Source organism: Scyliorhinus canicula, chromosome 2 (genome assembly GCF_902713615.1).
Source record: "Scyliorhinus canicula chromosome 2, sScyCan1.1, whole genome shotgun sequence".
In the NCBI taxonomy this organism is placed as follows: Eukaryota; Metazoa; Chordata; class Chondrichthyes; order Carcharhiniformes; family Scyliorhinidae; genus Scyliorhinus; species Scyliorhinus canicula.
In genome coordinates this window covers 118653347-118679010 of record NC_052147.1, presented here as the reverse complement: position 1 = coordinate 118679010, position 25664 = coordinate 118653347, and the positions used below count along the sequence as shown (strand labels likewise).

General features: G+C 42.6%; 1 protein-coding gene across 1 annotated transcript in view; it reads left to right on the top strand.

Moving 5' to 3' along the window:
- ryr3 (ryanodine receptor 3) overlaps window positions 1-25664 on the top strand; it is a 500545-nt gene that overhangs the window by 446158 nt on the left and 28723 nt on the right. Inside the window, 14 exon segments of the mRNA XM_038785757.1 lie at window positions 1435-1516; window positions 2125-2224; window positions 2226-2256; window positions 2258-3433; window positions 3526-3575; window positions 3674-3842; window positions 7207-7293; window positions 10084-10260; window positions 13053-13183; window positions 14769-14811; window positions 15647-15774; window positions 17497-17557; window positions 18316-18462; window positions 22487-22621. Coding sequence (XP_038641685.1) covers window positions 1435-1516; window positions 2125-2224; window positions 2226-2256; window positions 2258-3433; window positions 3526-3575; window positions 3674-3842; window positions 7207-7293; window positions 10084-10260; window positions 13053-13183; window positions 14769-14811; window positions 15647-15774; window positions 17497-17557; window positions 18316-18462; window positions 22487-22621 — 2517 coding nt within the window.

Below are 25664 nucleotides of genomic sequence, written 5' to 3'. Positions count from 1 at the left end.
TCTTTTCTTCAGGTGTTGATGTTGAGGAGATGTTTTAAAAATGTTACATTTTTAAATTGTTTAAAACTTTTCCTTTTGGTACCTGTCCCCCTCTCTTAATTGAAACGTCCCTTCCCTCTTAAGTACTTTGTCATTGAATTCACCTAATTCACATTTCTCAGTCCTTACTGTGCCGTTAATTTCATAATCCTTCAATCTCATTGGCTATGGAAATCCTTCAATCTGATTGGCTATGGAGAGGGTTTCCTGCGATGTTCACTCTGGTCCTAGATGCCCTGTTTCCTCTCTGCGCCATTATCAGCTCTCACTTTCAGCAACTTGTCATGCAGAAAACTTATATAATCCACATGTCCAGTGACAACCCCAACTATATATTGGCAGATGTCTTTAGGTTCCCCACTTCAATCAACTATGGCCACTTCAGTAACTAAAGTGCACTGATTGTCCAAGGCATGTGAAATGGGAAAATATGTTGTTGGAGGAGCACTAGATATTCGAAGTACAGTACGGTCAAATAATTAATCGCGAGTACTCCATAGACGATTTAGCGTTCCTGACTGCGCAGGTCGGCACAGTGGCACAATGACGAGCACTGCTGCCTCACAGCGCCAGGGACTTGGTTTTGATTCCGGCCTTGGGTGACTGTCTGTGTGGAGTTTGCACTTTCTCCCCATGTTTGCGTGGGTTTCCTCCGGTTGCTTCGGTTTCCTCCCACAATCTAAAGATGTGCAGGTTAGGTGGATTGGTCATGCTAAATTGCCCCTTAGTGTCCAAAGATGTGCAGGTTAACTAGGGTTTCTGGGATAGAGCAGGGGAGTGGGCCCAGACAGAGTACTCTTTCGGAGTGTTAGTGCAGATTTGGTGGGCCAATTGGCCGCCTTCTGCACTGTAGGGATTCTATGAAGACGACATTGCTGAAACGTTGCTGACTGGAAATATGGAATTTTAACTCTGCTCTGAACCTTCCCTTGCCCCTCCCACCACAAGTTAAATCTCCCAAGCTCCTAGATTCTCTGAGCTGTAGGTTCCCTTAGTTGATACAACATTGGGTTACTTTAAAGATAACAAGGCAAGAGATTCTCAGCACAGTATTCACATTCCTTTCTACCTGATTTGATATTAAGAAATAAAGAAGTGAATTAAATCACGTTTATATTTTTCTGGAGCTATTTTGGCATTGCTCGCTGAAAGCATTTAGAGTGATAGTATTTAACATGATCGTCATCCAGGGCTTCAGTGTGTATGTATGTTAACGTACAATGATATTGAAATATTTTGATAGATTTTAGGTTCTAAGCGATTCTTTCCCTCTCTTGACCTTTCCAAGTGTCAATTCATATCATGAAAGATGACCAAATTGCTGACGGCTTGCTTCTTTTCCATTATATCAAAAAAAACTAATAACAAAAATGAAATGTTTACTTTTGATTTTAGGATTCCAGCCAGATTGAGCTGCTGAAGGAGTTGTTGGATCTCCAGAAAGACATGGTGGTGATGCTCTTGTCACTGCTGGAAGGTGAACGTTTCTTGCATGCTGTCCTTATTTAGAGATTCAGTTAGCATCTGGTCCAATAATGGTACCGTATTTAGAAAATGCTGTGAATATGCCCATCTCTCAAAGTACTAGTTTTTTTGTCAGGCATTACATCGTTTACCTTCCTAAATGTGGAATATTAAGTTTTAATAACACTATTGTCCAGTTATGCATCATTTTAAAATGTTTCATTAAACTTAATCACATCAGTAAAAAGACTTTGAAGATTGGTCTTGGTTGTATCTTATTTGTTGGAGTGCGTATTTTTATGTATATGTATCTCCATATAAAAGTGTCCCAAACTGAAACTACATGTTTTAAAATCTCTTTAAGCTATTTTTGTTCAGCTTAAAATCATTTTAGGTAATGATTTGAATGCAGATGACTTATATCTAGAAAAAACCTAGAAAAAGACGATTGTGTTTATTTTTGTTGAATTAAGTTATGGATTTTTATGGATTGGAAATGTCTTGTAAATTGGCTTATTAGTTTCAAAATTTAATAGATATAGATCTGGATTCTTTAAAAAAAACTTTCCTTTTTGTTTCTGTCCGTTTAAATTCATTGTACTTTTCTCTCTCCAATCTTAGGTAACGTGGTCAATGGAACAATAGGCAAACAGATGGTAGACACGTTAGTTGAGTCGTCCAGCAATGTGGAAATGATTCTGAAGTTCTTTGATATGTTTCTAATTAAAGGAAATAACCACTTCTGATACTTTCAAAGGACTATGACCCAGATGGTAAAGGAATGATGTCGAAAAAGGAATTTCAAAAAGCGTTAGAAAGTCAGAAGAAATACACGCAATCAGAAATAGAGTTCCTCCTGTCTTGTGTTGAAGCAGATGAAAATGATTTGTTTAACTATATAGAATTTATTGACCGATTCCATGAACCAGCCAAAGATATAGGATTTAATGTAGCTGTGTTACTCACCAACTTATCTGAACACATGCCCAATGACAGCCGCCTGGCCATTCTTCTGCAGCCAGCACAAAGCGTTCTCACGTACTTCGAACCCTATTTAGGGCGTATTGAGATTATGGGTGGTGTAAAACGCATAGAAAGGGTCTACTTTGAAATCAGTGAGTCGAGCAGGACGCAATGGGAGAAACCTCAAGTCAAGGAATCCAAAAGGCAGTTCATCTTCGACGTCGTGAATGAAGGAGGGGAATCAGAAAAAATGGAACTCTTTGTGAATTTCTGTGAGGACACCATATTTGAAATGCAACTGGCGTCAGATATTTCTGAACCTGATTCAGGTGAGCGAGCAGACGATGATGAAGATGAGTCCACCCCAGTTGAAGAAGACGAGGACGAAGAAGTTCCTGAATCCTCGAGTGCTTTTGCAGCAGCTTTTCATGATTTCAAAATTAGATTATTCAAACTGTCCAGCATCTTCACGTTTAAAAATATCAGAAGGAAATACAAGAAAATTAAGAGGATGACAACAATGGAGTTACTAATGGCATTTTTCTCCTTCTTCTGGACGCTGTTCATTAGCCTTATCTTCTTTATTTTCAATCTCGTCCAAGGGCTTTTCCAGGTTGTGTGGAGTGCCATGTTTGGGGGTGGTTTGGTCGAAGGTGCGAAAAACATCACTGTCACTGACCTTTTGGCTAGCATGCCTGATCCAACGCAACTTGGAATTCATGGGGATGCGACGGAATCAGAAAGGGCAGAAATTCCTGAGGCAAGTGTTGTAGCAGAGCTTGAGACTGCAGTACAAGGTGAGAAAAGTGAAGCAGATATGATGCCTGATATATTTGGCACAGGTTCGAGAAAAGGAGGCAAAGCAGGGGATGACATGCACGGAGGTCTTGGTGACGTTTCAGAAATTATAGGAACAGAAAGCCCCCCAAGTATTGAAAAAGCACTGAGGCAACAAAAGAAAGCAGAGGTAGGTTTTCAAAGGATTCTCCATGTTTCAAAACTTTAAAAGATTTGATTTTAGTCTAAAAGTTTTCATCGCTCTATGTGCTGAATTTCAAGGTTGAACTGAAGAATAAAGCTGAGACTAAAACGGAGGCTGAGAAGGCTGAGTAAGTTCCCCTTACAGCATATATCCAGCAAAGAGTTTCAATAAAGGTTGTGAGTTATTGCCAGGTAATTGATCCCTGGTGTGCATTTGCTTTAACAGCACAGAAGATGGCGAGAAGAAGGACAAAGCCAAAGAGGAACAGCCAACTGAAAGCGAGGGAAAAGAGCAAAAGGAAAAGAAGAGGCGACATGGACAAAAGAAGAAAGAGCCTGAGGCGTTCTTGGCAAACTTCTGGGAGGGACTGGAAATTTACCAAACCAAAACTGTGGTATGCAGCTAGACTTTGGGCTCATATTGTGTGTTCAGTGCTGGGATATTCCATTGAAATTAGATATTGACTTAAATTTTGACTGATTTTTCATTGTTAAATGCAGCCAGTTTCACTCACTCGACTAGATCGTGATGCAGAGCGAGGCCAGTAGCACGGGATCAATTTGTTTACCGGCTGAGATTATTCATGAAGGCCCCACCTTTTCAATTTTGCTCCTCGGCTGAAGTATGGTGTTCCTCAGGTTAAATCACTGCCAGTCAGCTCTCCCCCTCAAAGGAAAAAGCAACCTATCGTGATCTGGGACTATGGCGACTTTGCCTTTACCTTTATATCCTAAACTGACAGATGATCTGACATTTGCTGAAAATTATTTTGCACATATCTGCTGAATTTAATCACATTTCTTGTTATAAGACAAAGATTTTTTAAAAGAGCATAATAATAGCTTCTTCTATATCCATGCAGTCCTGACTGGTTTCCAATCTTCCACTCACCATTACCTTAAGCTGAGAGGGAAAAACGCTGCTATGTTTATCCTATCTCACACCATCTACCTTTCATCCATCACAACTGTGCTTGCTGACTTATGTTCGCTCCTGATTGCCTAATACCTCCAGCTATAAATTTGCATTGTTGTGTTTAAATCCCTTCATGACCTTTGCTTTCCCCATCTTCCTCCAGCCTGATAGCATTCCCTTCTCTTCCCAAACACACTCTTCTACTGACTTGGGCCTATTGACCATTTTCCACCTGCCCTTGTCCTACCAATATTAAGATTACCTTCATCCATTCAGGCCCCACACTGTGGAATTCCCTAATTCCTAATTCCCTTGCTTCTCCACATCCCTCTCCTTATTTGAAGTTCTCCTTGGAAGTCAGCTCTTTAACTAAGCATTTTGGTCATTACTCCGAACATTGCCCCTTCCTTATCTCGCACCCCATTTTGCCGCTGTAAATTATCATGGGACATTTTCCACATTAAAGGCACTATATAAATGCAAATTATTGTATGACACAGAGGGCAAAATTGCATTCTGCTTTAAACACCACTATTAAAAAGTACACCTGTCGATTAAAACTATTTTTACTTTTTGATTACTTGAATAAGATTGCAAAATCAGATCTGTCCAGCAGGCCATTCCTACTGGGACCTGACCTGATATGTCACAATCTGTGGCACAACAGTACTATGGTTTCACCTCTTGAGTTTTTTCTTTCTCCTTTCATGCGCTGGAGGCATTGCTGGGAAGTCTAGCATTTGTTGCCCCTCCCTAATTGCTGTTGAACTATATGTGCCAGAGGGTAGTTAAGACGTCAACAACGTTGCTGGGAGTCTGGTGTACCATGTAAACCAGACAACGTAAAGATGGCCAATTTCCCTCCCTAAGAGACATTAAGTGAACCAGATGATTCTTTACACGTAATATTTTCATGGTCACTATTACTGAGGCTAGCTTTAGATTCCAGATTTATTAATTTAATTTAAATTCCACCAACTACTGTTTCATTCCCAAAGTTCCAAATTTGATTACAGGCAAGAATAGTTTGATGAAGCTCTTCTGTCCACTGGGTCCTCTGTGAAACAGTCCATAAGCCAGCACCACAGGCCCAAACGATTTCTGGTGTCAAAATCCATTCAATAGCCATTTTAATGTATATGCCAACATATGGGAATAGGGGACCCATGATTTGGCTCATTTTACCATAAATCAGAAGCTGACTGATCCTTGCTATTCCCTGCATTTCTGTGACCAAAATAAAGTTGAGTGCCTTTTGCAATTCTTTCTGTTACCTAAACAGACCTAAATTTACTTATTATTGTGTTTTTGTTCGAAATGAAGTTGATCAATGGCCTCCTTTCTAAGAAATACATTGCTCCCGCATGGTTCCCGGATGAAGTCACAATAGCTTTGTTGTTAACGCCAGCAAAATGAAACTTTGTGAGGAATCTGAGAATTGCTTATGAACTTGTAGTTTGGTATGAAGTAAAGTGTATCCTGGTTCAATGTATGATGGACCCTGGGCCAACTCTCCCAATACCTCTAGAGCCAGTGGGCAAAATCCAACCGCCCCCCCAGCAGCTTGTTTAGTGCAGTGGAGGCGGCCGAACATTGTAAGATTCCCCCCGCTGTCAATGTGGGTTTTCCCATTGTTCACACCCTCTGCTGCCAGGGATCCCATGGCGGGGGCTGGTCATTGGCAGGACCGGAAGATCCCTCCAGCGGGAAGAGCTGTAAAATTTCAGCCAATATTATTAACATTCAGTGGCAAGCAAAGCACAAGTAGAGATGCGTATTTATCTTCATTTGTTGAATAACAAATTAATAAAATGAAGAGTCTTTGCATCAACCAGTGTTGATCCAGTTTGATTCCTGGAGGAATTTTTAGAGCGGGTGAAATCATTGCTAATATTCCATTAATACCAGCAGTAGCCTGCCAAAGTACCATATCTAATTACACACTTCACAATAAGCTCATCTCTGTTGCTCCTCACACTCTGCCCCTGCTGCCTCCCCGCAACCCCACCACACTCCTCCCATTTGGAACATTACTAAAATTATAATTTTTCTTAATTTCATTAAAGGCATAGAACACCACATTCAAGGTTCATTTAACACTTTTCTCTGTATACAATGTAATTGTTATCTCAATGAATGGGTTTAGCCCAGGGATGAAATTACATTGAATTGAGAATGGGACATCAGCTATCCTGTTAGGTGATTAACAGACAAGAATATGATGGCAACTCTACCATGCAAAATTAGTGCAAAATTAGAAGAGTTTATATGTGACAATTTGTATTTGAAAGTCATTCTATATCAATTCATTCAAACATTCGACATGAGCTTCTGGTTGGCAGTTTTCATGTATTTAAACATTTATTTTTAAATGGTCACAAGAAAGGATTTTTGTAGTTGGGACTGAATTCTACCCACAGCTGACATAGGCATTTGGCTTCTTTGCAGACAATTGCAGGTCACAAATTTAATGTTGGACTTTTGAAGTCTTTATTTTACATAGATTGAAGGGGAAATCAAATTAACTACTGTGCCAACTTCAATCACTTCTTAGCCACTCTCACTAGCTCATTGCAGGATATGGACTCAGGATGTGAATCCATTCACAACCAACCAGCCCTCTTATTTATGAGAATCCAGAGACACAGCCATGACTCTAACTGGATGTGGCTAACAGAGAAGTTACCCTTCAATATAAAAGTTTCTACAGCGATGGGTAGAAGTGCTTCAACAAAAATATTAGATTGTGACAAATCAAAGTCACGTGTAAAACATCAAGTTAAATTGTTCTGAGGTTCTGCTTCGATATTGGCTCAATGTGCGTGAATTATTTTTTGTTTCAGAATTATCTAGCCAGGAATTTCTACAACTTGAGATTTCTGGCCCTGTTCGTTGCATTTGCTATCAATTTCATTCTGCTATTCTACAAGGTAATGCATATAATAAGGAAAATGTTGTTTGTGTTTCTTGTGATATTTTAATTTGCATTCCATACTAATCTGCTCACAACAAGCATCAACAGCTAGCCAGAATATGAAAAAGAGAACGCTGCTTTACTGTTTACAGCAGAATGTGAAGAGTGCAACAGTAACAGGTTTATAACTGGCAAATGCCAGAGAAGATTGAATCAATCAGCAGATCATGTAAATTGAAAGAAGCACACAGAACACAAAAAATTAGGATTAGGCCATTCGACCCTTCTAACCTGCCCTGCCATCATTCAATAACATCATGGCTCATTTGATTGTTACCCCCAACTGCACTTTTTTGGCTTCCCCCTCAAAACCCTTGACCCGAAAGTTGATGAAAAATATCTAACCCAGCCTCCACTGCTCTCTGGGGAAGAGATCTCCGCTGACTAACAGCCTTCAGTGGTAAGTCAAATTCCCCTCATCTCTGTCTAAGTGGGAGATCCCCTCCCCACCCCATGTCTAATTATTGGATAATAAACGGTATTTGTGAAGAGAGTGTCAATAAGAATTTGAACAATAAAATATTTGCTCTGGTCTAGAATCCGGAGAGTAAATCACAGAATTTAAACAGATCTTTGATAAGATCTTCAGGCCTCCCAAGGAGCAGTACGTGAAAAAGGGACCGGAATTTGGATCAGAGAAGTGAACATATTTCCTCCAGATACGGCAGGAAAATGGACAAAGAGCAGTAAGGGGGGGGGTTGAAGGGACAGATACAGTCAGGACCATGTTTTAGGCAAAATTCTGACTAAATGGCCATTAATGCTTGAAGCTAAAGAGAAGTTAGTGTATAGCTACATAATGTAGATTCAAATTACACTTTAAAAACACTTACGATAATTATATTTCATTAAGCATCAGAGCACTTGAGAAATGTCCATTTGAATTTTTCATGAATTATGCAACAGTTGTGTGCATGTGGGTAATTTGAGATAGGACAACTTCCTTGATCCATAGAATAAAGGAATTACGAGTTGAAAAATGCAAGATTCATCTAGTTCACCTTCAAATTGATGGTGGCTGGATGATACAATGTTAATGGTTGATACGCACTTCTCTCAATTAATCTACGACTGACCCATGGAGAATGGGGACAGGGTAGTGGTCTTTAAATAATCAGATATTACTGAAGGAAACAAGCTATTTTATCTTGGCTCAGAACAATTAAATATTACAAAGTTCACTTGTATTCAACAAATGAGAAAAAGCTTTTCCTTCACTGTATAGCAGACAAATTATCCAAGATAGGAGTGATCCCAGAGACAATTTTGAAATGATCGCTATTGAGAAGAGAATTGAGGGCTTTATTAAAATAGGGAGAACCACATGATTTCCTTTCAGAAGAAGAATGAAAGTTGTCATTCCTTGAAAGGAAATCAGCTGATGATGTGGAAAGAAGGTTTCCTGGCACAATAATCATCTGTGGACTCTGGATGAGTGGATCAGATTCCTTTTTCTCACACGGGTCTTCATGTTCTTATGAATTGAAGCTTACGGTAACTTAGCAAAACTAGTTGGATGAGTTAACCTTAGGAAAACATACATGAAAAGCCAGTGAATTGATCTTAATGAAAGTGCTTTAGTAATTTGCTGAACCTTGCATTCAGTCCAAAGGAATTGTTGCTGTGGACTCTAAGACATGATGCCACCCTGAAATCATTCATGCTTTTAATAAGGATCTATCACAAGTCAGAATTGAATTTAAATAGAATAAATTCAACTTGCGCTATTTGACATTTTCTAGTAACCCCTGGCATCGGAACCCTCCCAATTGCTCTCCCTCTAGATCCCGCCCCCTTCAGGCCCTGCCTGCTTGGCACTGCAGGGTGCCAGCTGCCATGTATGGTCATCTTGTCTGGCCTCCGTTTTTGGAGACATGCAGTGATTCGTGCTAGCGTTGCATCATGCTGGTAGAGTGGGAACCTCTGACATTCCCGGAAGATTCGTCGTTAAGCCGATTGTGACTATTTAAATATATTAACATGTAGGTTCACGTTCAAGAGTCATCGGACTTGAAACGTTAGCTCTTTTCTCTCCCTACAGATGCTGCCAGACTTGCTGAGATTTTCCAGCATTTTCCCTTTCGTTTCAGATTCCAGCATCCGCAGTAATTTGCTTTTATTCTCAGATCTCCCCGTTGCAAATCCCGTTACAGCCCTCTCGCGAGAGTTTCTGGCCGTAACGGGATTTGCGCAAGGGTGTAACGAGGCCCCCGTTGTGTGCAGACTATTGTGACTCCCCATTAATCGGCATTTTTGATTAACTGGCATGCACCCCTGTTCCCCGAGTATGCCAGATAGCAAAGTCTTACTGTAGTTATTCAAAGAGAAAATGCGAGAAATACACAGCAGGTCTTTTAGTATTTTAAGTGAAGAATTAACATGGAAAAACATTTCAACTGATATTTTATTAATTTCAAAATTTTGCTAGAGCTTGTTTATGCATAATAGTGCATACTTTTATTTCCAAAATTATTAAAATATAAGCTCACTGAGCTAAATCGCTGGCTTTTAAAGCAGACCAAGCAGGCCAGCAGCACGGTTCGATTCCCGTACCAGCCTCCCCGGACAGGCGCCGGAATGTGGCGACTAGGGGCTTTTCACAGTAACTTCATTGAAGCCTACTCGTGACAATAAGTGATTTTCATTACAAAGTTTAAAAACATGCTTTTAAACATTTGCTGTACAATGAAATTCACATTTTATATAATTTCAGAAGCAGCTTATTGTTATTTTTTTCCCCTTTAAGGTGACTGAGCCTCCAGCTGATGATGAGGAAGGTGATTTCAGTTTCTGGAATGATGATAGCGTAGATTACTACGTTTTACAGGAGACTACAGGATACATGGCTCCAACACTGACATTTCTTGCCATTATTCACACTATCATCTCAATGCTTTGTATCATAGGATACTATGTATTGAAGGTACAGTAGAAACTCTCCCTCTTTAAAAAGTCTAAAATACAGGGACTTACCATTTATCATTACTTCCTGAAGTGCTACAGCTGTGAGAATGTCAGCCTTACTATTGATAGGATCACTCCATTTACAATATCGGGTGATTCAGAAAGCTTATGTTCCCTTGTTGTAGATGCCCCCAACAGCAGAAAACGTTCCGATCTACCCTTTCAAAACTGTCAAACCCTCAGTGAAATTGACCATTAACCATATTCCAATGAATACATGGCTAGTTCATGAAATCTCTCCTCATCCCCTCTCGGAGACTTGGTGAACCTTCACTGCTCGCCTTGCAAGATTAATATATCCTTTCAAAAGTGAGGTGCGCGGAACTACACACAGTGCTCCAGCTTTGGTTTAGCCAGGGTTCTGTCTCGTAGTAAATTCTTCTCCCATTTATATTCAAACTCTTTAGGTAGAAAGGCTGACATTCCATTGGATTGCTTGATTATTTTGTTTTACCTGACTTTGATGATTGATGTACATACATCCCTAAATCTCCTTCGGCCTCTACTGTTCCCAGCTTTTCATCAATAAAAAAAAGTTCACTATTTATAAAAAAATGCGAACACAAAAACCGTGGAACTCTGCAAAGTTGATAACAACATCCTCCCACTTTGCTTCTTTTGCAATGTTGAACTGAGTGGGGTCCTCCCAGGTGTTTCTATTCTCACTTGCTCAGTCGTGCAAAGACTTTCTTCACCCTCCTGGACTCTCTCCGAGGACACACGCTTGCCTCCTTCCCATTTCTCACCCACCTACTGCTCTTTGGTGATGTAATCCAAAAGCCCAATATCCGGTTCCACCTGCACGACCAGTTCTATCTCACCACAACCCCTGTCAAACTATTCACTACTTCGTCAGCTTGAATTGTCCAGGGTGCAGTCTCAAATAGGCCAAAAGTTCCTCCAGTTAAACATCGGGAAGACCAATTATCTTCAGTCCTCATCACAGGTTCTGTTCCCCAGCCATCGATCCAAACACCTATCCTTGGCCACAGGCAGAGGTTGAATCAAATTGTTTGCAATCATAACATTTTGTTTGACCCCGAACTGATCTACTGGCCTTGTATTCTCTCCATTATAACAACCACCTACTTCCACATCCATAATAGTCACTTGTCACAGCTCCTGCCTCAGTTCACCTGTTGCTGAAAATATCATCTGTGCATTTATTTCTTCTAGAATTAACTGTTCCAATGCTCTCCTGTCTATCATCCCGCAGAAACTTTGATCTCAGCCAAAATGCTACTGTCTGTATCCTAACCTGACCCACGTCCCATTCACCCATCACCCCTGCACGTGCTTATATACATTGCTTCGAATCCACGACTGCCTCAGCTTTAGGATTCTCATCATTATATTCAAATCACTCCTGGCTACTCCTCTCCTATCTCCAGGAAATTCTTCAGCCCCACAAGCCTCAGTTATGTTTCAACTCAGGCCTGTTAAATATCCATGCACGTTTCATCCCGCCATTAGCAGCCATTCCATCAATGGATTAGACTCTCAACGCTGGAATTTCCTTCTAAAACCTCTCCACCTCTCCCTCTGCTCCCCCCCCCCCCCCCCCCCCCCCCCCCACTTCTTTAAAACTCACCTTAAATCCAACTTCCTAGGCCATGTTTCTGGCCACCTGTCTAAATGTTTTCTTCATTGACCGGGGTCAGTTAATATCTGATAATGCACGAACTGTGCTAAAGGCACTTGCAGTAATAGTGGTCAGTATTTTGTCAGGCTGAAGGTGATCTCATCCAATAGGTGGAGAACAGACCGGAGTGTGGGGGGGGGGGGGGGGGGCTCATTGAGACCAGAGCGAATGAAGGGGGTGGGGGAGAGGGGGGGGCCTCATGGAGACCAGACCGAATGAAATGTGTGTGGGGGGGGGGTCTCATGGAGACCAGACCGAATGAAGTGGGGGGGGGGGCTCATGGAGATCAGACCGAATGAAGTGCCCATCATGCAAACCTCCCCTGTGATTGAGATCCTTGGTAGCTTAAGACCCATCTGCCAAGAGTTGCCAGCCCAATTAGTGACTGGCAGCTCTTCATTGCCGCCAGCCTGAGGAGAGTGGTAGCACCTGGCAATAATGCACCCACCAGAAGTCCCAGTTCATTGTGGGATGTCAGAGAAGTAAGTGAAGTCTCAATGGGAATCATGGGATGAAGATCATGAGGGGTCTGGGGTGAAAAAATCATGAAGGTGGCAGTCAGTGGCCACCTCTCCCTTATCAATGCTGGTCTCCTGATCAGGCACAAAGTGCCTGATTACAAGAGACCTGCATCCTTCTCCACCCCGGAAGGCTGCTGGGTTTTCTGGGTGGACTTCTGAGGGTGGAGGAAAGTCGTGAGGGCTGCATTTACTCCCCGAGCCACCATTGCGTTGCAGTGGGCTCAAGGACAGTAATGTCAATTAGCTCATTAATCAGCTGACTTGACATCCCACCACTGGGAATCCCACATCTGCCACTTCCAGCCTCCAACTTAATTGTTGTTGTGGGGGGTGGAATTTCCCACCACGCTGGGAAACCGAGATGGGCCTCTTGCGTGTTTAACTGGTCTGCTGTGCTTCCCATCACGACAGCTGCATTAACTTCAGCCAGTTAACTTTAGTTGATGAGTAAGATGCGATTAGCTATCCAAGTGTTAAAAACAGTTGATTATGTGGTCAACAAATAAATGTATGAACTTTACACGGAAGTGCTGATATTGCATAACCTTCTTTGAGTGCTCCAAAATGCTCATTTTATCAATTTCAAAGGTCCCCCTTGTAATCTTCAAGCGTGAAAAGGAGATTGCCCGAAAGCTGGAGTTTGATGGGCTGTACATTACAGAGCAGCCATCTGATGATGATATTAAAGGGCAGTGGGATCGTCTTGTCATCAATACACCGTATGTAAAAACAAATACCCTGTTTAAATAATGCATTTGCACACAAAATACAAACACTTTTCAGTTCTACAGATTTCAGGATGGCTTGCTCTGAAACATGTTCGTTTTGTTGTGTCACTGTCGATTTAAATTCATTAGAAGCTTTAAAAATAAAGATGAGTGTAATAAAAAATGCGCATTCACAGCCAGTGGACGCCTCAAATGTGTTGCAGCCAATGAAGTACTCTTTGAAGTGTAGTCACTGCTTTAATGTAGGAAACTCAAGAGGGCTTTGGTTCTGAAGAGTCTTTCAGCAAGATTTTCCAATCTTTCCTGCCAGCGGTATCTTCTGGTCCCACCGAAGTTAAGCGCCCTTTTAGTTTTGGTCTTTTTGGATGACACGTCAACTTTGAGAGTGGGTGGGTGACCTGTTCCCTGAGCTCTGCCAGTGCCACAGTCAACCAATGTGAGAGAGCAGCTTGAGAATTATGTGCTATGTGAATTTTTACCCCCTCTCTCCTTGTCACCTCCTCACGAAGCGCAGAGTAGGAAGAGATTCCATGAAATCATTGGACTGGTTGAACAACCACATTTTTCGCAGTGCAGTTTCATGTCTTATGTATTCAGTTCTGCTGAATGTGTCCTCCCTTTTCAATGCCAACCACCCACAACATTTTAACTTAGAATCAATCAACATAGTAAAACTAACTTCCAAAAGCAATGTCCAATTTTGATTGTATTCAGTTCCAATTCATTATTATTCTGTAATAGTGATATATACTGATTTAAAGATATTCAATCTGGAGATATTTCCACCAAAAGTAAGTCTTACTTGGGGTGTCCATCTGTATATTAAGAGATAGTTTTTGAAATTCTGGAGAATATTTCTTTGTCAATGGTAGCTGTCGGGAGATTTTGCCCCACGATTATTTTTTGTGTGAATCCAGTCCAGAAGGCAAATGTCGGTCATGGGGGTGAACAGCAAGATAAGAAGGTTTGGATTTCCCTCTGAATAACCATCCATTTTGGGAGGAGCTGTGGGCCGTAAATAGAACTGAAAGCAGGTTATATGGCACTCACCTTTTTGGAGAGCGAGAAAATGCTATTACAGTGTTGTGAGTGTTACACAGACTTGTCCCCTTATGAGGTTGTTCTCGCTACAATGGTGAGGGGTGTGGGTGCTTGTTCCTATGAATGCCCTTGAAGAGGGCAGAAGTTTTGGGGGCATGTTAATCGAGAATGATGTTAAGTGAAGAGGGTGCTTACAGATTTGAAGAAGTCTTTCCACCAATTCCTGTGCAGGTAATGAATATATTGAATAGACTAGGATAGCTGGATAGAATAAGATTGCTGATGATCTGGGTGAAGGGGATAGTTTTAAATTCTCAGTGATATCAGATCGGTCACTCACTACGTACTCTTCCTGTTTTTTCTTTGCTTAGACTCCAGTGAGCATGTAATAGGAAGTCAATCCCATATTGAATGTTTTATGCCATTGTCAAAAGCTAAGATTGTTCCTCATGGGTGATAAAGGCTGTCTATTAAATTTAAACATGTAAGAAGTTAGCCAGCAGTTGATCTAACAATTTCTCTACAACTGTTACAGATCCTTTCCTAACAATTATTGGGACAAGTTTGTCAAAAGAAAGGTAAGCTTTTGTATTGTTAACTGAAACAGGCAGGTGTAAATCAGAAAATATCAGTTAGAATTCTCGATAAATTCAAGATCAAATTCAGAAACAAAATAAGGGAGGAAGTGAGAGATATAAGAGGAAATATAAAAAATTATGTTTCTATTTTTTAACATTCCCAACAAAAATTTAATTTCAAAGGTATAAGTCTCCACATTTGTAAAAAAATTATTGTCAGTGTCAGGTTTGGATTAAGATTCAACATGCCAAGAACAATTTTCTTACATTGGAATGGACAATCCCTAATATTTTCCAATGGGTTTAATGTATATAATCACACAAGAACACAACTTCCCTCTGTGCGATGTATTTAAATGTAGAGTCTCTCAGAGAAAAACCAGTGTACTGCAGCTTCTGGAGGAACAGGACAACTCCTTGTAATCTCTGTCTGACATCCTTTGTGTTATCCTCTTGGTCTTTGACCTCTCCATATCTGTGCATGTGGTTGATGACTTCACTCTGCTCCATTCCCACCTCCCCTAACAGGCGTCGGAATGTGGTGACTAAGGGCTTTTCACAGTAACTTCATTGAAGTCTTCTTGTGACAATAAGCGATTATTATAAGTGATTATTATTCAACCCTTGACCGCCCGCCCCCCCCCCCCCATTCTTATTTTCCATGATGTTCATCTATGCCATTATCGATCCTCTCCTATTTTTTCTTTGTTTTCAATTGATTAATCCTTCCCCATTGTGAATTACAGTAGGGTATTATGATTGTAATAATTTATTTATGTTTCGACTTTTCACGAGCTTGTTTGAATGTAGTTCCATGACCTTTCCTTTCTAATAGGTCATTAATAAGTATGGAGATCTTTACGGAGCTGAACGCATTGCTGAGCTCTTGGGTGTGGACAGAAGTGCTTTAGATTTTAGTCCCATTGAAAAGCCCCCAGAGGAAGAAGCAACATTAGTATCTTGGTATGTATTATTTGTTTCTATTGTTAGCTCTTTCTCACAGAGAGGGAAGCTGTAAAGTTGCTTAATATACAGAATAAATGCTCTGTTTTTTAACATTATTTTTCAAATAATTTGCAAAACAATACAAATGTGATAAGTGTAGTGAGGAACTAGCATACTTTTATTTCATTCTGTAAAAGGAGAATATATGTTATTAAATTTTTCCACAATGCTACTTTATACGGATTAGTGTGTCTCAGTTGTCCCTTGTCACTGTGTTGACTTTTGGATCCAGACAGCACGGGATCAAACATTATGAGACAGAATTTGATGTGAGCAGCAATGTTCGGCTTGCACTTGCTCACACTTTCCATGAAGTTTTTTGCATGATGATTTGCTGTCAGTAGGATGTACAAACTCTACAAGGCATCTGGCAGCTGTGTGAAGAGGACACGTAGCTGCAACCAGGTTGAAGGATTATCAAGGAACAGCACAAAGTCTGATCTAGAAAACATCGACTTGATTGTGAATTAATTGTAAAATCCAGTACAGAAAGCAAGGTAAAATAAAATAAATGGCCAGGGATCCTGGGCTTTATGCACCGAGACATAGAGCATGAAGCATAGAAAATTATGAAGAACCTTCAAAAAATACTGGTTCAGCCTCAGTTGTAGCCTTATATCTGATTCTGGTCACCGCATGGTAAAAAGGCTTGAGAGAGGGTGCGGAAATAATATTGGGAATGGTTTCCGGGGATGGGGGACTTGGATAAATTGGAGAAGCTGGGACTGTTTTTCCAAGAGAAGGTTGAGAGGAGATTTGATAGAGGTGTTTAAAATCATGATGGCCCCCGACAGACTGTTACAGAGAAATTCTATTGGATGGGCCAAGAACCCGAGGACACAAATTTTGCATAAAAGAACCTAAGATGACATGAGAAAACATTTTGTAACACAGTGATGATCTGGGTTTCACTTCCTGAGAGCACAGTGGAGGTAAATTCACTTGTGGTTTTCAAAAGGGATTGGGATACACACCTGAAAGAAAAACAATTTGCTGGGCTTTGGGGTCAAGGTGGGGAGTGGAACCGAACTAGCTGAACTGCCCTTTCAGGGAACGAGCAGGGATTCGATGAGCTGAATGGCCTCCTTCTGTGTGGTAACCGTTCTATGAAAAGTGAAATATTGGATAAATTATTTTAGTAAAAGGTAGAAAGAAAATGTAACAAAATGTGATTTTATTTTTTAAATGTCCAACAATAATTCAAAGCTGAAGGGATGAGGCTCATATGTTTGTCAAAAAGGATCATTTTCAGTGCCAGAGAAGAGGAGATGATGGGGTAGTGTTAACATCACCAGATTAGTAATGCAGAGGCTCAGGCTAATGTTCTGGATCTTTTAGCACACAGCATTGATTTTAATAGACAGAAAACGGCATGTGACTACGCTGGCTTCCATGGCCAATTTCCTGAGGAGCGCGTTGAATGAAACTTTCAGTTTCTGTACCAGCAAAGAAAGAAAGCATTTATAACAATTTGCATTACGGATTAATGATCAAGCATGGTGATGTGTTAGGGACCAGAGGTTTGCAGCACTCTTGGGGCTAACCACACACCCCCCCCCCCGGCAACTTCTGGACTTTCCCTGAAGAAAGAAAAATTCTCCTCTTCAAAGAAAATTTAGAAAGAAAATCAAAGTAAAAAATAGTTTTGAACATTAAATATTATGTTTGCTCTTTTTTTAGGTTGAGTTCTATTGACTTAAAATACCACATCTGGAAGCTTGGAGTTGTGTTCACTGACAATGTAAGTCCAATTAAGCACACTCACTCATTTGGCTTATGTGTGCTCTTTTTATATATGTTGTTCACCTTTTGCACTTAATAAAATCAAGCATGTTTGTGCAATTCTGGTTATAATGATCAGTCCAATTTCCCTTTACAACACTGTATACAGTAAAGTCTATGGGCCCTGATAACATCCTGGCTGTTGTACTGTAGACTTGTATCCAGAGGTAGCCTCGCCCCTTGTCAGGCTGTTCCAGCTACAATATTGACACCTACCGAACAAATTGGAAAATGGCCCTGGGGGTGTGTCCTATCTATAAAAAGTAGGACAAATCCAATCTGGCCAATTACTGCCCCATCCATCTACTCACAATTGTCAGCAAAGTGTCATCAACAGTGCTATCAAGTGGCACCCAATCTTATTGCAGCCTCGGTCCAAACATGGACAAAAGAGCAAAAAGTGAGATGGGAGTCACATTGAGGCAGCATTTGATCGAGTATGGCACCAAGCAGTCTTTACAAATCTGAAGTCATCCAGAATTGGAGCACGACTCTCCACTAATCAAAGTCATTTGTAAATGTGATGTTGGGGTTGGGGATTCTACCACTGTGCTCAGCACTGTTCAATGCTGTTTCTAAAAATCAGCCCACAGGATAGTGCTATAAACTGGCTAGTATAGGATTGTAATGACAGGAGTAGCTTGATTACTGTAATATTTCAATGATAAAATGTAAACTTTTCTCATGCAGCTAACACTTTATCATTTTTATTCTCAGTCATTCTTGTATCTGGCTTGGTACACAACCATGTCCATTTTGGGTCACTACAACAACTTTTTCTTTGCCGCCCACTTGTTGGATATTGCTATGGGATTTAAGACACTCCGTACCATACTGTCATCTGTAACTCACAATGGAAAGCAGGTGAGAACTGTAAAATGTACGACCTGATTTGTCCCAAATTGCAAGGTAGTTAGAGATGAGAAAGGCTGGTTTGTTGCACATCTCATTTATGCAGAATTATTAAAGAATATTCCTCTCCACTACTCTATCTAGAAGTTTGTTCCATATTTTAATCATTCGTTGCATGAAGAATCTTTTATTATAAAGCTTGAAATTTACTATAATTTGAACCTGTTGATCATAGAAACTACCAGCATAAAAGAAGGCTATTTGGCCTATTGTGCTGGTTGCCAATGTTAATTATGTTGTTAAGATGCACAGGTCAGGGCAGCACGATGGCGCAGTGGTAGCACTGCAGTCTCACGGCGCCAAGGTCCCAGATTCAATCCCGGCTCTGGGTCACTGTCTGTGTGGAGTTTGCATATTCTCCCCGTGTTTGCGTGGGTTTCACCCCCACAACCCAAAGATGTGCAAGGTAGGTGGATTGAACACTCTAAATTGCCCCTTAATTGGAAAAAACTAATTGGGTACTCTAAATTTATATTTAAAAAAAGATGTACAGGTCATTGTTCAATTAAGTATTACAAGCACTTAAAAAGAGAGCCTGTTGGGACACTAGGTTTAGAGGTAGGAGGCAGATATATGTAATGCTGCATTCTGTGAACAAAGCCATTGTCAATAAAATATTAGTGTCTCATTTCATACTTCACCAACTGGCTTGGGATCGATATAACAGCCAACCCTTCAGCCAATGAAAACAGGTTTTTCCTTATTTATCCTTTCAATACCTCCAATGATTTTTGAACCCTTCTATTGAATCTTCCCTTAACTTTACGTACGCGAAGGAGAACAATTCCAACTTCTCCCTTCTGTCCATGTAACTGAAGTTAATCATCCTTGGACCTTTTGATAAATCTCCTTTGCACCCTCTCCAAGCCATGACATCCTTCCTAAAGTCTGGTGCCCAGAATTGAAAACAAACTTTATCATAACTTCCTTGCTTTTATGCTCTTATGTCTCTTATTTATGAAGCCAAGGATGAAATATGCTGATTTTACAGCCTTATTAACTTGTCCTGTCCGCTTTGAAGATTTCTGGATGTAAATCCCCAGTTCTCCCTGTTCCCTCATTCCCTTCAGAATTGTAACAGTTCATTTATATTGCATCTCTTCATTCTTTTTTGCAAGCAGCATCATCTCTCACTTTTTTGCAATAAATTTTATCTGACATTTTACCTCTTATTTTGCCAGTCTATGTCATCCTGATGTTTGCTCCTGGTTTCCAACACCCCTCGAAATTACATCCTTGAGTTTTGTGCCACCTACGAATTTTAAAGTTGTGTTCTGTATAACCAAACGTTTCCTACTACTCTCTGATTTCTGTCCTTTAGCGATCAATTCTGAACCCACGCTGTCAATGCCCCTTTCTTGTCATGGACTTCAGTTTTGCCAATATCTATGATGTATTAAAAACCTTTTGAAAGTCCACATGCACAACAGCAACCACAGTACCCTCTTGGTTACTTCATCAACACACACAATCAAACATGATATGCCTTTAAGAAATCCATGTAGACGTTAGGCTGACTGGCCTGTAGGAGCAGGGTTCATCTCTGGTCCAACATTTGTAACCCTCCAGTTCTCTGGCACCACCTCATTTATCGGGAGGATTGGAAAATTCTGGCCAGAGCCTGCTGTCCTACTCTCAGAATTCAAATGAGTCAGTGATTCAGATTTCCCATTTCCATGCTTTTCTATACTTTGTAAGCATCTGGGTGTTCTCGTGCATGAGGCGCAGAAAATTAGCATGCAGGTACAGCAGGTAATATAGAAAGCAAATGGAATGCTGGCATTTATAGCTAAAGGAATAGGGTATAAAGGTAAGGAAGTGTTGTTGCAACTGTATAAGACATTGGTGAGACCGCACGTGGAGTATTGTGCACAGTTTTGGTCCCCATATTTGAGGAAAGATACAGTAGCATTGGAGGCAGTTCAGAGGAGGTTCACTAGATTGATTCCAGAGATGAGGGGCGGAATTCTCAGCTCCCGCGAAAAATCAGGAAGGCCGTCGTGAACTCGGCCGAGTTTCACGACGGCCTCGGAGGCCACTCCTCTCACCTTATTCACCCCCACCCGGGGGTCTAGGAGCGGCCTTCCGTAACTCTCGGCTGCCGGACCTTGATGCTTGCGTTGGCCGGCTCCAGCCCGCGCATGCACGGCTGACGTTACGACGGCTGACGGCTCAAACCCGTGCATGCGCGGTGGCCGTCTTCCCCTCCGCTGCCCCGCAAGACGTGGCGGCTTAATCTTGCGGGGCGGCGGAGGGGAAAGAGTGCGTCCCTTTGAGACGCCCGCCCGACGATCGGTGGGCACCGATCGCGGGCCAGTCCCCTCCCGAGCACGGCCGTTGTGCTCACTCCCCTCTCCACCCCCCACTAGCTTCAAACCAGCTTTTGCCGCCATGTTCACGACGGCAGCGACCAGGTGTGCTTGCCGCCGTCGTGAACCGGTCGCGAAAGGCAGGCCGCTCGGCCCATCCGGGTCGGAGAATCGCCGGTCGCCGATTCTTCCGAGTGGGGGGTGGGAGAATCCCGGGGGGCACCGGGAGGGCGTGTCGTGAGTCACCCGGCCCTCCCACGATTCTCCCACCCGGCGTGGGGAGCGGAGGATCGCGCCTGAGGGGTTTGCCTTATGAAGAGAGTTTGAGCAGTTTAGGCCTATTCTCTTGAGAATTTAGAAGAATGGGGGGAGATCAAATTGAGGTATATAAGATGATAAAAGATATGAATAAAGTGGAGGTGGAGTGGATGCTTCCTCTTGTGGGGCATTCTAGAACTAGAGGTCATAGTCTCAGGATAAGGGGTGGCAGATTTGAAACCGAGATGAGGAGAAACAACTTCTCCCAAAGGGTCGTGAATCTGTGGAATTCACTACCCCAGAATGCGGTGGATGCTGGAATAGTGAGTAAATTTAAGGAGGAGTTAGACAGATTTTTAATTAGTAATGGGTTGAAGGGTTACGCAGAACTGAGATCAGACCGTATTGAACAATGGAGCAGCCTCAAGAGGCTAAATTACCTAGTCCTGCTCCTAGTTCTTATGTTCTAAGAAGTAACTATTCTATTTCCACCTTCCAACTTTTGGTCTGCAGCCCTGTAGGTAACAGCACCTCAAGCACAAATCTGATACTCTTGATCAATAAAGGAATTTCTTTATTAATAAGGGGATCAGGGGTTATTGGGAGAAGGCTGGAGAATGGGGATGAGGACCATATCAGCCATAATCGAAGAATGGCGGAGCAGACGCGATGGGCCAAATGGCCTAATTCATCTCCTATATCTTATGGTCTAACAAGCTCATCTCTCAGACCCGTTCTTTCAAGATTAAAAAGATCCAGGACGTAAACTTTGATGGTATGTTAATTATATTGTTAAGATGCACAACTGAAGGACATTGTTTAATGTAGTATTTAGAGAACTTACAAAGAGAGACTGCTGGGACACTGAGTTTGGAGTTAAGAAGCAGCATATATAACGCTGCACTTCTGTGCAAAATGTGTGCCTAAGCATCTGACATGGTAGAGAGAGGGCGTGCATACTTAAAATCCCAAAGTGTCTCTGTGGCTTATTGAGACAGGCAGTAACAGAAACATCCAGGGCACCTTGCCTGAAACAAGCTTAAGCACTTTTGTATTTGCATTTAAGGGGCTTAACACCTGTTTAAATCTCAATTTTGAGCTGCTGTGAATGTGATGGGGGGACAGCTACATTCAGAAAAACAAGGCCAACATTCAGCTTAACCATCATTCCTTAAATAGAGCACTGAGGATTCCACAGTAAAAGTACATTTTTAAAAGAAGTACGTAGCTGAATGAGAAACTGGGGGAGAATAATTGAGATGTGAACTAGAATTTAAATTGCCCCATGTAATTTCTACTTTTAAGTTCTGCCTTTCCTTGTGATTCAATTACCTTAAGAGAATTAATTTAGTGAATATCCTTTAACTGGCATTGACTGACATGAAAAATTTGCTTCTTCCCTTATGTAGCTTGCGCTGACTGTTGGCCTCCTGGCTGTTGTTGTGTACCTGTACACAGTGGTTGCTTTCAATTTCTTCCGCAAATTCTACAACAAGAGTGAGGATGAAGATGAACCAGACATGAAATGCGATGATATGATGACGGTATTTATTTGTTATCACTATGAAATGGACATTCATTCCATGGATGTGGTGAAAATACCACAAAATCAATTCCAGGAATGTTAAACAAAAACAGAAAATACTGGACAATCTCAGCAGGTCTGACAGCATCTTATGGAGAGGGAAGAGAGCTAACGTTTCAAAGCTTTGACACGAACCTTCCAGACTTGAAACGTTAGCTCCCTTTTCTCTCCACAGATGCTGTCAGACCTGATGAGATTGTCCAGTATTTTCTGATTTGTTTCCGATTCTAGCATCGGCATAATTTGCTTTTATCCAGGAATGTTAACCCCGTCTAATAAGAACAAAGTGCCACAGGCATTAGTTCACTCATTTGTGACACTCCGATTGGCACAATGCATGTTGTATTACATAACTTCATAAGTCTCCCTCAGATAGCTACTAAAGCCTATTTCAATTTTCAATTGTAGAGTATATTTTTATTTATTTCATGTAACCACGTGCTAAGAAATACTTACATTCATATAGCACCTTCTATGACCACAGGATGTCCCAAAGTGCTTTACAGCCAATTAAGTATGTTTGAAATGTGGTCATGTAGGAAACTTAGTAGTGATGGCCAACTTACACACAGCTAGACCCTACAAAAAGCAACGTGACAATGACCGGATAATCTGTTTTCAAGGTGATTGATGAAGAGATAAATAAGACCTAACTCTGCTCTTCTTCAAGATAGTGCCAGGGGTAGAATTCTATGTCTGCTGGGCAGGTGGGCACCAATCTGGAAGTACGTTAAATACCCTGTTTTGATGTCGGCCGTATATCCCAACTTGCACAATATTTTGGTCATCAGACGCGTCGCCAATCCCGCCGGTACCAGAGGTGGTTTAAACCACACCGGCGGGAAAGGCCTGTCAGCGGCGGGACTTCGGCCCATCGCGAGCCAGAGAATCGCAGCGGGGGGGGCCGCCAACCGGCGCGGGGGCCCCGCCGACCGGCACAGCACAATTCCCGCCCCCGCAAAATCCCAGGGGGCAGAGAATTCGGGACACGGCGGGGCGGGAATTCCACCCCCTGTATTGGACCGGTCCAACCCCAGGTCGGGGAAGCGATCATCGATGGCTAAAGAACTGAGGGGATTAATGGAACAGGTGGGGGGCCGTAGACCCGTGGAGATTCGCCCGACCGAGGGTGAAAGAGTTCTCTTTCTTTTCCCATGTCCACAAGGTTTACTCCCGTATAGATTTCTTTGTGATGAGCAGGGCGCTAATCCCCAGGGTGGAGGGGACAGAATATTCGGCCACTGCAGTCTCCGATCATGCTCCACACTGGGTGGATTTGCGTCTTGGAGTGGAGAGAGGTCAGCCCCCACTATGGAGGCTAGATGTGGGGCTGCTGGCAGACGACGAGGTTTGTGGGCGGATAAGGAGGAACACTAAAAACTACCTAGAAACTATTGATATGGGGGTGATAGCGGCGTCCATGGTGTGGGAGGCCCTGAAGGCAGTTATCAGAGGGGAGCTGATCTCTATCAGATCCCATAGAGAGAAGAACGAAAGAGCGGAGCGAGGAAGGCGAGTTGAGGAGATACTCAGAGTAGACAGGAGTTACGCGGAGACCCCCGTGCGCCGGAGGCTGCAGGCGGAATTTGACCTGCTGACCACTGGGAAGGCGGTAGCACAGCTGAGGAAGGCCAAAGGGGCTGTACGGGGAGAAAGCGAGTAGAATACTGGCACACTAACTTAGCAAGAGGGAGGCGGCCAGGGAAATTGGGGAAGTACGGGATAAGGAGGGCAACACGGTCATAGACCCAGAGGGGGTGAACAAAGTTTTTAGGGCGATCTATGGTAAATTGTATGAGTCAGAGCCCCCGCCGGGGTGATGAAGCAATTCATGGACCAACTGAGGTTTCCAAAGGTGGAAGAGGATCTGGTGGAGGGACTGGGGGCCCCGATGGAGCTGGAGGAGATGGTAAAGGGTGTAGGGAACATGCAGTCGGGCAAGGCCCCGGGGCCAGATGGCTACCCTGTAGAATTCTACAAGAAATTTTCAGAACTGCTGTGCCGACTCCTACGAAGGACCTTTAATGAGGCCAAAGAGAGAGGGACACTCCCCCCAACAATGTCACAGGCTTCGATTTCACTCATCCTCAAACGAGAGAAAGATCCGCTACAGTGTGGATCTTATAGACCAATATTGCTCCTGAACGCAGACACCAAGCTGCTGGCCAAGGTCTTGGCTGCTAGGATTGAGGACTGTGTCCCGAGGGTGATAGGGGAGGATCAGACAGGCTTCATCAAGGGCAGGCAATTGAACTCTAATGTACGGAGGCTCCTAAACATCATCATGATGCCCTCAGAGGGAGGGGAGGCAGAAGTGGTGACGGCGATGGACACAGGTGGAATGGGAGTACCTGTGGGAAGCGCTAAGAAGGTTCGGATTCAGTGAGGGGTTCATAGGTTGGGTCCAGCTACTCTACCAGACCCCCGTGGCAAGTGTGTGCACAAACAGAGTGAGGTCGGAATACTTTAGGCTCCATCGGGGGACGAGGCAGGGATGCCCCCTCTCCCCGTTACTATTCGCCCTTGCGATAGAGCCGCGGGGAGGGAGGAGCATTGGGTCTCGCTTTACGGGGATGATCTGCTCCTGTACATCTCAGACCCACATGGGGGGATGGGGGAGGTCATGCAGATTCTGAGGGACTTTGGCAATTTCTCGGGGTACAAGCTAAACGAGAAGAAAAGCAAGATGTTCGTGATCCAAGCTAAGGGGCAGGAAAAGGGACTGGGAGAGCTTCTGCTGAAATTGGTCGAGAAGAGCTTTCGGTACCCAGGGATACAGGTGGCTCGAAAGTGGGATGTCCTTCACAAGCTTAATCTATCTCGGCTGATAGAGCAGATGGAGGGGGACTTCAAAAGGTGGGACAAGTTCCCGCTATCTCTAGCGGGGAGGGTGCAGACCGTTAAGATGACGGTCCTCCCCAGATTTCTGTTTGTCTTCCAGTGCCTTCCCATCTTCATTCCTAAGTCCTTCTTTAAGAAGGTGAACAAGATCATCTCGCGAT